This window comes from Gobio gobio (assembly GCF_949357685.1).
Source record: "Gobio gobio genome assembly, chromosome: 2".
Taxonomy (NCBI): domain Eukaryota; kingdom Metazoa; phylum Chordata; class Actinopteri; order Cypriniformes; family Gobionidae; genus Gobio; species Gobio gobio.
In genome coordinates, this window is record NC_137098.1 from 62,626,443 (window position 1) to 62,639,759 (window position 13,317).

Sequence of the window (13,317 nt, forward strand, 5' to 3'; positions counted from 1 at the left end):
TTATGTGAAAAGGACTATAGGAAAAATGATTCTCATTTCAAAAAGCACAGACGACAAAAAGCTTAAGATATAAGTTTATTAAATTCAAAATAACTCAATCTAAAAGCCTCCATTACCTCCTGAAAAAGAAACAAACATGCATTTAAAATACACTTAAATGCATAATATAAATATATAATCTATAAAAAGTTTACCTAAACAAGTTTCTTTACTGGAAACTTCCCCTGGCCCCCACGGACATATTCAGCCGGCTTCGTTGCAGCAACTGCCCGAGAAGTAGTCACAACGGTTTGTTTCTGCAGTTGCATCGACTTAAACTTTTGGGAAGGAACTGGAAAGAAAAAAATAATTCAGGATTCTAGGCCTACACAGACAAAATGGCTCCCAGGTAGTTAAGCCTATTAACTTGCCCATCACAGGGTTCTTCATTTGTCCAATTCCAGGGGTTTCCGCTCTGAACTGCCGGTCCACAAAGAGGCTTTCTATACCACGTACAGGGTAGATGCACCTCAGTGTTACCCTGAGAGGAAGAAAAAGAAAAGAGTTGCTGTGTTGCTACAAAAGTAGGCCACTAATACTGCCCTACAAAGGCTAAGTGCAGTAACTACACAAACACTGAAACTGAGAAAAATGGCTTTAAAGTTTACACCAGCCAGTCAAACATGTTGTGGGTAGATTAGTGGTAATGCATTCATGTATTGCCTTAAGAAATTTTAGATAAAAACCATGACCACCGATGTGATCTTTGACCCCCAAAATGCAGATACTGCAGTCTGCCTTTGGATGACCTTAAACAACTAAAACACTATTGCAAAGGCAAAGTGCGGTATCTACAAACTAAATGTGTTCATCCAACTCTCATGCTTCTTAATACATGTTTATAGTAATGATAAACTTAATATAATACAGAATTTTCATTTTCGGTTGAACTATCCCTTTAATATGGCCATACATCATTTCCTAGAATTAGAGAGCAAGTTAACTTACGCATCTCTTCTCTCTTTACCCCAACTTCTATTCTCAAACATGTACATTTCCTATTTATGCTATCTACACCCTTAAAGCTATAATTAAAATATAATTATGTATTCTTAGCTAGCCTATCTGTGAAATCCAAAAAACTGATTGGCACTTTTTTTTTGTTTATTAAGTAGCCTACGAATATTAGTGCGTGAAAATAGAGTACTTTCAGTAATGTTACATTATGCAAGTACTTTTTCACCTAGTGCGCTTGCTGACGGCCCGGCTGCGCTCGTCTGGTTGTCACCTGCTGACTGGCGCCGCTAACTTTTAGAGTAACTTTGTCTAACAAGATAACTTTACCAAACCCAGCTAACTTTTGAAGGAGTAACCCGTCAATAGAATTGGATTAGCTGCCTGAAACAGAGAGATGTCTGAATCAACAAACACCGTGATTAAATCGGATTATCTTTGGTGTCAGGATATTGCCTTTAATGGAGCAGCACAGGTTAGTCAATTTGCTAGCGGCTGGCTAGTAAATGTTAACTGAATATAAAGCTGTCAGTTGCCTTCCTATGAGTTATTATTTTGCCATCTTCCTTAAAAGGTCTTTGAATATTTGCGTTTTAACGCAAGTTCAACCATCATATGGCTGCAGGATTGTTTCTGTGTGTTACGATCGGGGCAAACCGCTTAAGTTACAATCCCCATCATGACTAGGCTGAAACCGCAGTATCTGCTGTGTCAAAAACGGGGAAACAAAGCTAGAACGCAGTAACATACTTACTGCGGTTTGCCTTGGTATTGGCTTGGATTTTGTAGTTACTGCAATTTTGACACGCTCGTTTCTCTAAAACTGGACAAAATTGAACCAGCAAACTTTGTCACAAGACAGAACAGATGTCAAAGCCCATTTCAAGTCTTAACTCAATTTTGACCAAATGTGTAGTTACTGCGCTTTGCCTTTGGACGACAGAATAGACAAGCACAAGGCTAATAATACCTGTATGCAGCATCTCTTGTGATTACTGGCTTGCTGTCAGTTGAATACACCTCATGAAATATGATCTCATTTTCATAAGTCACATACTGCTGATCAATCTGAGAAGGAAAAATATATATAATATATAAAAGGGTCAAGTAATTTTCATATGCATGGAGAGGGGAAGGAGAGACCCATTTAACCACACCTGAAATCTAGTGCCACAGGTGTTGAGTCCAAAGGAGAACAGGACTCTGGTCTCGTCAGTTTCTTGAGGTCTGCAGCTTGGGTCCAATAGTGTGGTTCGGGCAGGGTTTGCATTAGGTACCGCTTTGGTGATGTCACTCACTACAGTCATAACCCCATCAGCAGAGCACACTGCAAAGAAAAGACACCATTAAATTCAAGCAAACCATCCAAACTATTGGGTAAAGTGACCAGTCTATTACTAGACCCATCGGGCAAACCAAAACCAGCTCAGAATTGTGCTAATGCCATAAATTTGGGCGAAGCCAATAAGAACCGCTGCGTTACCCAAGAGCTCAGTGGTTCGGAAGAGACAGCTTTTACTTGAGGGCTGCGCAACCTCCAGGGTCCTAGCATTTCTGGTGAGAAGCTCAAACGTGCCATAGAACTGCTGGAGAGTTATATTCTACAACAGAGGGATGTTAGTTTCAGCGATTTGAAGTGTAGCATCACTTCTACAGTCAGGCCCTGCGAGTGCTTAACAAACCTCATAGACGTATCCAATTGTGAACAGAGGGACATCCAATATGAAGGTGGTGCTGTCATTGGTCATGATGTAGCCACGCTCCGACGCCAGCTGTTCAGTCAGTGGGTAGTGACCGATGGCAAAGTCCCACAAGTAGTCGTACTCCTGAGGGTCCTTCATGAAACGTATGCCATTGTCAGCACACATGCTCTCAAAGAGGGGTGGGGCTGTCGAGAAGATTTACACCTCAGTATGGCAGAATGTATAACACCAATCAAAAGGCTTAGTGTCTGAAAACGTCCAACAGAAAAATACAAAACCTCTTAAGAAATAAGGATCCGCACTGATGTCATGAACGAGAGCGGTCACAGAGGAAAAATGGTAATAGGCATCCATTTGAGGAAGGATGTTCAATGTCCATTTAATGTCCAAAGTGTACTCCACAAGGACCTCTGTAATATACTGGGAGACAAAGACTAAAAACCAGATTCTCCAAAGATTGGCACTTAACACAGGTTTGATGTCAGCTTAACTTAGTCTAAATGCATTAAAGTTGAGTTTCCCCACAAACTTTGCAATGGACCCCTTCAAAATGGTCATGGTAGCTAAGAGTTAGCCTGACCTAGAGAATGAAGAATGCAGTTAACAAACTCACCTGCTTCAGAACAAGTTGGTCCTCAAATGGCACCCTAAGGATGTATGCAAAGGTATTATTGTCCTGGGACTCTGGGATTCTGGTGATGGAGTACCCCATCTGCATGGCAGTCAGCAAAGAGACCTCCACCCCATTCAGCTCCATGGACACCAGCTCCACATCAAAAGGAATATTACCCAGGTAGACAGTGAAGAACCGTTCCTCAGGGACAGTTTCTGGAAGAATCAGTAAAGTCGTAGTGGATTGAACCCTCACAAAAGAGCAGCCGTGACATGTCCATTTAACATTAATGCCAACTCACGGTTAATTGAAAAGGGAGGACGAGGAATTAGAGGACTGGCCATTTGCCGGACCACACTGTACTTGGTCTTCATACCACGCTGGTCCACAAACATTTGCTGGTAGGTCAGCTGGACGGCGTACACCTCATTATACATACCGTCAATCACAAAGCTCTGCAGGCAGAGTTAACATTTGACTCATAACCTGGATGCTTAATCCAGAATCATACAGATAGTACTCGACAGACGATACCTTTCTGATCCCTCCCTCGGCAGCAAAGGGAATGCTACTGACAACCGTCTCATCATGGACAGCCACAGAGTAGCCTCGGCCTATTGAAGACTGATCATCTAGGAGCTCACCATCAACTCCCATGCCTATGGACTCGCTCCTTAACTCAGAGGGTCCAACAACCAGAGGAGTCATTACTGCAGGGGTCCTCCAGTGAAGGCTGTAGTCTTGAAAAGAGCCTTCATCTGAAACAGAAATTATAGATATTGAACTCCTGAAACAGTCAATGCACAGGTGTCCCCTTCACAACAAATTGCTCTTACCAATGTTTCAATTAGTTAAAATTAGCAACTTAAACCCACACAGATAGGGTACAAGCCTAAAAAAGGCACACTTGACTTCTTTAAAACCACTAGATGGCACAAATTCAGCACTGCACTATTGATGAATGGAAATTTGGCTGATCCTTGATGCGATCGCAGACAGCAGCATAAAGTTGATTTAATTTAATATTTAGTGCTTCTTAAAACGTTGTAGACTTATGTAGCAAATGAGAAATTATAAAATTGTGCATTTGAGAACGGTCTTGTTTTTCAGTTTGTTCAAGGCACAATTAAATTGCTGGCTGACTTCATTTGACATGACAAGATTCAGATGGTAAATATCAAATTGTATGTCCACCTTATGAGATAAGATGTAATTAAAAATTATATTAACATATACATGTTACTACTGTAAAGAATGCAATTAATACATGAGTTAATTAATCAATATATTGAAAAATTAACTTTAACTAAAAAGAAAATTGCTAAAGTGATAGTTTTAAGTACTAGACAGTTAACATTTTAGCCAAAGTATTTGTATAAATTTTGTGCCTTTTGCCCCATGCTTGTTTACTCTTTGTTTCTGTGGGGTAAAAAAAAATAACTCCAGCAATGTTAAATAAAAATAAACTCTTCTGCAGTCAGTCACTATGGGAGTAATGGAAAGCACTTATTTTAGGGTGCGCCTTTAGTACCCTATACATATTTGGTTCTTACCCAGTGAGCAGGCAGCAACTAGGTCCATCATGACCAAGATCCAGTTCTGTCTAAAAAACACTGTGGCTTGGATCGATTCAACAGCAACGCCACTGACCTGAAACAAATTAAACCGTGATTAAATCCAGAAGACAGTGCTAAATGTCTGTGTTAAGCACTTGAGATCTGGGCTAAGTGGAAGTGACATTATTTTGGTTGTGGCATACCATTTTGACAGAAGCATAAGGTTGTCCAAAGGCTGTCCGAAAAACAAGTCTGCCAGGTGTGACCGTTATGAAGTAGCCCAGAGCAGCAGCAGCTTCAGTTGACATGACTTCAGACTGCCGTCCCTCTTGCTGTAGCATCACCTGCCAGGCCTCCGGCGCTGAACTTCCAGCCTTGAAGCAAAACAGTGCAGCCAAAACAAGCTCTCAAAGTGAACCATTAACAAGAGCTAGTTACTTACCATAGAGAAACCACCTTTAGGACAATGAGGACCAATGCTCAGAGACACCTAGAGGGGAAAAGAGAACTAAATAAATGTGAACATAAACAGAACACCCATCAGATGACAGTCACTCATACCTCCATGTAGTTCTGCTCACAAGTAATCTCTCTTTGAGAAAAAGGAGGAACAGAGCAGGTCTTGGAAACATTGAAAGATAATTCTTGACCACGCTCATCCATAATGATCACACCAAACAGGAAGGTGAAGACCTCATCATTCTGAGAAAATAAAGTTAGTTTTACCATTTTAAAATTTAGGTCAAGGCTTTAGAAAGGTCTTGATCAAAACTACAGTTTTCCATTATAATAGCTCTTAAAGCGTGTCCTGTGATGGCAAAGCTAAATTCAGCAGCCATTGCCCCAGTCTTTAGTGTCACATGATCCTTCTAATACACAGATTTGGTGCTCAAGAACCATTTCTTATTCATTCTGCTTCGTGCAAACTACCGTTTCTCAGGATTTATTAGTAAAAAAGGCCATTTATTTGAAACCAAATTAACAAATGGAAGTCACTCATTTACAACAAGTTAAAATACTTGAACCTAAACTTTGTTAGTTTAAATGAGCAATATCCTGAAAGTGGTCCATCATTACGGGTGTTCTGTACCTGATTGTCCGTGTGACAGGAAAAGTACGAGGCTCTGAGATCAACACGACCCAACAGGGGATTGGGAGAGTAAGTGTAACCACACTGAGCTCCATAGCTCTCTGTAATAGGATGCACACCTGTGGCATCTAAAAAGGATAGAGAAACACGAGTTATTGCACTTAATAACTTTAGCGTTATTGCACACATTAAAAAAGGATGAACAATTCACACACACCAACTGCCTCAAAACGGGGCTCAATGCCAGAGGGAGGCATGTCTACTGAGATGTACAGGGAGCGGGCCTTGCACTCAACATCAATGGGAACTAGGAGCAAAACAAAGACATAGTTTGGAGAAAAGCAAACACAAACTCCCAATGATAGACATCTTTTCAGAAGAACGTTACCTTGTGGCAGTCTGGAGGACTGCTGGGATGGGACTTTGGAGTCATATAGAGCACAAGTTACTGCACACAGGAGGAGCAGCTCTCTAAAGAAAGAGAGAGAAAAAGCTGAGTCAGATTCACTTCACATACAGAGATTAAAACTGGGTTTAAAAAAACAATTACCCTGCAACAAATCCAATAGCCATAGCCACTGATTAACGGAAGTGTCTGTAGTGTTGAAGCCTAAAACACTACCAAACCTACATTAACACTAAATCACACTACTCTGAACTCCACAGCTAGGAATAACAACATCTGACTGCTGGCTAGATTTTATATGGGTGATGTTGATTGGCTTGTTAGGAACTAGCCGTGCTGATTGGCTAATTCAACAGCAGCTGTGCTAATTAGAGTCATAATTACCTGCCTGCATTAACTGATTAGATTAATGCTGCCTTCACGTGCTATCGGGAATTTGATCATTTCTACTTCTGAAGTCGTGATTAGGAGCTGGGAATGGGAGGGCGTTCATGTGCATTTTTTACCTAAACTAGTATTTACGATAATTACGAGAGCACGTGAAGGCAGCATAACCCCCACAGAACTTCCTGGTTGGCTGTAAAACTCTTCCCATTATCCAGAGCTCAAAAAAGGCCCGTTTTTGTTCAAAAAAGAAAAATAGTAAAAAAATTAGTAGAAAAAAAGTAAAGAGTAATTTTACACATTGCTGCTGGAATTACAAACAAAAAAAAGGACTTCCACCATGAATTAAATGTGGGCTGCTGTGTAAAACACTAGACATCGATGCAATTTTGGAAGGAAAATATGACCAGAAACATGTTTTGTCTGATTAATGACTGAAATTAAAGGTCTACACATGTATGTTAGGCCAGGGGTTTTCAAACTTATTTGAAAACTTATTTAATATCTTGGCTACTGAGGCAAAAACAATGTAAGTGAATAGGATCAAATGCTGAAGGCCATAGGGTCAGCCATCAAACACTGAACTGGACTAGATCCAAAAAGCAACAGTGTGAACACAAAGGGGTCTGAGACCACATTCCTACTAAAGTGGACTAAAAATGGATCTGAGTCCTTTTTCAGGTACAGGGACAGTGTGAACATGAAGAGGACTGGGTCCATTTTCACTTGGTTCACCTCTTGGTCCTCTTAAAGGAGTCTGAGTTTGGTTCTTCCAAGTGTGCACCCTAAAAAGAAAAAGCAAAAAATATGGTTAAAGTCTACCAAACATTCTGTTTCATTTCTAAATGTTTCTCTCCTTTCTTGCCGTACATACTTTCTAGAATTGTTTTCTTTGTATCTTTCTAGTGAGTTTATCTTTATTCTTAACACAGTACGTGAGCTGCTTACATACATTTATTGTGAAAGTTGCTTGTAGCCTACAAATAATTTTTCATTGAAAAATGTTCTTCAGGTTTATACATACAACACTAAGTATAGCCAATTTAAGTTTGGGAACAATATGTTGTATTTATAATGTCACACTTACGATTTATCTAACAGTTTAAATGTTTTTTCATACATACAAATATACAGATGGATTTTAGGAAGGGGGTCCCTCATAAAAGGTTCGTCATATCTGGGGGTCCTTGGCATCATAAAGTTTGAAAACCCCTGTGTTAGGTATTGCTGTTGTCATAAACCATTTTCAGGCTGATATCTGTTGGCCTGTAAAAAACATATACACAATAGCCTGGAATAAAGTCACTATAAAATGAGCAGATCCACAGGAAAGTTATATGGTGTGTAAACTAATCAAACATTTGTTCCAAGAATTCGATGGAAAATAATGATTGGGGAAATATGAATACATAAAATCTGCAGCATATTGTTAAAATGGCTTATTTAAACGACACTTCAAACTTAGATTAATCTGTTCAAAATGTTACTTTATAATCATAAAATACTTCTTTCATTCATTTCAGTCATTCATTTGATCAAACTGCCTAAAGAAAAATTATTGAACCAGTGTAATAATGTTCCTGTCCACAAGGAGGGAGCAAAGGCACATAACACATGTGCCAGGGTATGATTTTGAGTGTCATCGACTGCAGAAATCTCAGAACCTGATAATCCTGAAAGAAATAAAGAAAAAAAAATAATAACATAAATAAATAAACTAATTATGTAATACATGAAGTCACTATACCAATAAATAGATCAAGCTAAATAGAGTTTTTTTCTTGTACAAGTTGTCATACTTAGGCCTACTTGAGATACAATTTCCCTTTCTTTATAGTACCTAATTATTGGCTAATCATAGTAAGTTTTAATTAGCCTTTAATAGAAAAAGTCACAGAAACGCCATCATATTTTTTTATTAAAAAATTAAAGGGAGATAACACAATTTCACAAGGACAGTACAAAAAATGAAAAAAGAAGAATGAATTAGCACTCCAGATTGTCCATCCAATCATGAGAATGTGTCACTGTCGCCTGTGCTGTGACATGGCATGCTTGCACCCAGCAATTCGTCAGCAGTGTTACCTTTAAAAGCAATGCATTACAATATTGCAATACTCCCTAAAAAGCCTAACGAATTGCGTTACTCAGTTACTTTTTATGAAAAATAATGTGTCACGTTACTTTTACGTTACTTTTTCTCACCTGGGCTTGTTTGTTCACTAATAACAGAAAACAACGGTTATATTTTTGCTAAATATAAAGGCCCTTTCACACCAAAGTGAAATGAATAAGCCTCTGGCTGAAGGAAATGCAAATTCCCGTCTGTACAGTAGAGGGCGCGGCTCAAACAAACCTGCTGTGCTGCCATTCTGGACTGCAGAAGAATAGCACGCAGGAGAAAAAGTTCAACTTCAGCTATAAAAACAAAACAAAAAATCAAAACACAATTGTGATGTTCATCTAAAGTCATTTGCTTATTAGTATGCTTCAATTGGATCATCAAAAGTCAGCAGCAAAGACATTGATTAATTTATTTGTATCATTTACATTTACATTTACATTTAGTCATTTAGCAGACGCTTTTATCCAAAGCGACTTACAAATGAGAGCAATAGAAGCAACTACAACAGTCAGAGGCTACAGTATGCAAGTGCTGTAACAAGTCTCAGTTAATCTAACACAGAACACATAGGATTTTTTTTTATTTTTTTTTTATTTTTTTTATGTTAGTATCATGTAGGCTAACATTTAAAAAGTTACTTCCGTGATTTAGCAGTAAGCTTTGTATTAGTAGAAAACTGGTAGTATATTCAAATTATGGTTCCTTCCCCCCACATATCCCCCTGAGACAAGAGAATAATGCATTTTATTTCTGGAAAAAAATCCTCAGATGGCGCAAATATCGTCATTTCGCATCATCTGAGGATTTTTTGGCCAGAGGCTAAAGACTACAGCCAGTAAAAGGAGCTGTTCCGCATGTTTTCTGACTCGGACTCCTGCTGCGTCTGTGCCGCAACTTTCGTTCGGCTCACTCACACTTTATTGAAAAGACACGTTCAGTTTTTAGTTTATTCTCTAACTGAACGAAATGATTGTATTAGGCTACTATGAAAATCCAAACGACGGTGGGAGTGGTGTCTTGGTGGGCAAGTGATAAACCAGTAGCCGTGGCTTTTAGGAGTGGCCTCATAGGGCAGCGAGGCAAGTGTATTCTGGGAGTTGTTGTCTTTCATCCACATGAGACAAAAATGAGTCTTTTCTCAGTCTAGAAGGCACCAAATTCAAAAATAATTTTACATTTCTACTAGGCTACATAAATGACCCAGTTTAAATACACATTCATCTTCCCAGCACTGAAGTAGGGGAGAGCAGGGACGAAAGTACCATTTTTCAGAAAAACGTAATTTTAAAAGATAATATTTTAGACCGAGATATATTTTTGCTGTGGTCAATAACTCACAAGTGTGGTCTATAAATAGCAGGTGGTATTTTGTACAAATGTAGAATGACTACAGTATATTTTCACTTTGAACATAAGCTGCACATTGTTACTTTTGACCCCATCAGGTGGGTCAAAAGTAACACAACAATACAAGCTAGATTTTTTTGTGATACTCTTGTTTTAGTTTTTTTTAAACATACCTGACTATGACCATGTTAATATGTAACTGCAACATATTTTGTCCTTTATCTTTGCAAAATAAATATTAAATTACATTTTCATTTTAAATGTTAAAGTTTATCATAATATGCATTATATATAATAGCGTGTTACTTTCGTCCCGACAGGAAGTCCTGACCTTTAAACACGATTTACTTTTATACTGAAAAACTCTGAAAAGACAAACCTTCAGGGTGTGTAACAGCACAAAATAACCCGTAGATTGATCATTACTGTGACACATGAAACAAGAAACACAACTTGTAATTAGAAAAAAAAGTACCGCTTCATTAATTTACTTGCCGTACTTGAAAACTATATTTCGGACCTAACCGCGGAAAACAATGACGGAATCACGTGATATTTGGCAGATCCGTCAAGGGTTGAGTGCTGAACGTGCTGTCATAACTTGAAATGCAAATATAGTCAAGGGCTCTGAGAAAATTGCTTTGTTACTTTCGTCCCGTGTTACTTTCGCCCCGGTTCTCCCCTACCCCTTTAATAAGGCCTATTGGATGTTTGTGAGTTTGGATTTCAGTTATTGAATCTGTTATGAGTATGAGCAAATGTAAATGTATGAGTAAATGCATGCTTGCTTTGGGGCTGTGTCAGAAATCGCATACTCTCTTGAGTAGGTACTTATTTTGAAGAAGTAAGTACTCCACAACTGCTAAAAAAGTATGTTCTATATGAATGTGTGTAGTATGAATGTAATCTGGACACACTACATTCGCCATGTTGTCATTATCATGTGACCTACCAGCATCAGTTGTGTCGCTTCACTGGCAGTCACAAATCTCCCCCGTGGCCTCATGGGACGGCAAAGTGTCCATCGCCAAAAGTAGTAGGTCATCCGGGGACTTTTTGTCTAATGTTTTATGAGTACTGTGAACTCGGACATACTTTTTTTGTCACATACTGTTTTGTCGCCTACTATATAGTAGGGAAGTATGCGATTTCGCCTTCATGTGCTATCAGAATTATCGTAAATACTAGTTTCCTAGTTAAAAAATTGGACATGAACTCCCTCTCAACTTTAGTCAAAATCTGAATGCGATGAGCTCGTAATCACGACTTCAGAAGTGGGAAGTTGGAAATTTTCTGATATCACGTGAAGGCGGCATTAGTCTAGACTAGAGCTACAATAAGCGTCATGTTCACACAGCGCACACAACGCCTCTGCACTTACTCACGATTTCTCTCAACATGGGAACAGCAGAGCTGTCAGTCAGTACATGTGGAAATGTAACTTGCATTACTTGTTTGAAAAAGTACCTCAGATATTTTGTTGTAATTTTAGAAGTAATGCTTCACTAGTAATCTGATTACGTATCTCGCATTACTCTCAACACTGTTCATGAACATGTAACATGATAAATAAAGCAGTTTTTAAACAAGATTCAATTTTCAGTTCATAAAAAAAAATTAAAGAGATCTCAAGAATCTTATTGGCAGCTTTCTATATGACCAGTTCTATGATGGACTGCTAAACTGTCTTTTCTAAAAGGTGTATTGATGTCTGCTACTGTATGTGTTTTCATTTTTCATACACTCATCCACTTATCAGCATCCAACACTTCACCAGAGAAGAGAGGAAACAGAATTAAAAGGTCAAGAACAATTCACTCAAGGACTGAACTTAAAGCTTTGTTCAGACAACAGTGCTCAATGGAATCAACAATCCTTTGAGCTAAAACCAAAAGAATGAACTGACAACCTTCACCACAGTCTCCAGCTTTTATGAATCAGGGTGAAAATAAAATAAATATATACGTGTATTTATATATTTAAGGGGACATGTGAAAGGTTTGTATGAATGGGGAGATGTTGGCATATACAGAATCAATGGATTAAACAACACTGTAAAAAATGCTGGGTTGTCTCAACCCATGTTTGGGTCAAATACGGACACATTTTTAAACCCAACAGTTGGGTTTGTCCATATTTGACACAAACATGGGTTGAAACAACTTAGCATTTTTTTAGATTGAAGCTTTTCGGTTTGAACAGAGCCATATTGTCCTTCTCTGTTATAAAGATGGTCAGACGTCCTGTAGTGAATTATATTCATTGATAAATAAACAGTGGTTATTGCACTTTTTTGTATAGCAGGCTATGTAAGCTTCACAGCATCTCATTAAAGAACACAACGTTCAGTTTCAAAATTGAAATCAACTGATAACATATATAACGCTATAAAATGTCTTCTGAAGCCATTGTGGCTTCCAATTTACAAATAAATATCTGATTTGAAACCAGAAGTAGCATTCAGGAAGATCCCCTCATGAGAAAGAGGAAGAATTCATCACACACTATAATGAGAAACACGTCATATTTCTTATATCATACTTCTTTATTATATTCTGAGAAGAAGTGACTAAAAGTGAAACAGTGACATCATTACAGTGGTACAGTGTTTGGTCATATAAAGTAGAAAAATTAATAAAATCCCTGATTAAAACAGAAAGTACACACTGTATGTCCCACAGAGTATATTTGGAGCTAGTAGACAATACACATTCCACTGAATCTCTTCTGGCAGCATTGGGCGGCTGCTATTGTGTTCACTTCCTGTTGTGGGCTTGATTTATGCAGTGAGTCATTTGCCTGTCGAATGTTGAATTCTGGTCTACTCAGAATTTAACAGCTACAGATTGTGCCCTTTCTTTTGAGACTGGATTTGATACATGTAATATAGAATCATTTGTCTCCCACATCTAAGGTCAATCTCTTTTTTTTATTATTATTATTATTATTATTTCAGCACATTAATCAAAGAACACACTGCTGTCTGGTTTGTTGGTTTTAGGGTGGTTTATTTGGGCACTTGTTAGCTGGTCAGGCGGGGAGACCACCAGGCCAACAATCTAAACCCCAGCTTAACCCATTCAAGTCAAGCCGCAGTTTC

At 38.4% G+C, this 13,317-nt stretch overlaps 1 protein-coding gene across 1 annotated transcript; it reads right to left on the minus strand.

Moving 5' to 3' along the window:
• Window positions 1-64: 64 nt before the first annotated feature.
• Window positions 65-6,528, minus strand: zpax4 (zona pellucida protein AX 4; the record flags this gene model as incomplete). The annotated part of the gene is made up of 19 exons (XM_079804136.1): window positions 65-119; window positions 195-331; window positions 411-520; window positions 1,964-2,061; window positions 2,151-2,320; window positions 2,477-2,594; window positions 2,676-2,881; window positions 2,975-3,116; window positions 3,310-3,524; window positions 3,611-3,764; window positions 3,844-4,067; window positions 4,863-4,959; window positions 5,069-5,239; window positions 5,308-5,355; window positions 5,427-5,567; window positions 5,956-6,083; window positions 6,173-6,262; window positions 6,344-6,426; window positions 6,506-6,528. The coding sequence occupies 18 exons, from the start codon at window positions 6,526-6,528 to the stop codon at window positions 195-197; spliced, it is 2,355 nt and encodes a 784-aa protein (XP_079660262.1). The 3' UTR covers window positions 65-119.
• Window positions 6,529-13,317: the final 6,789 nt, after the last annotated feature.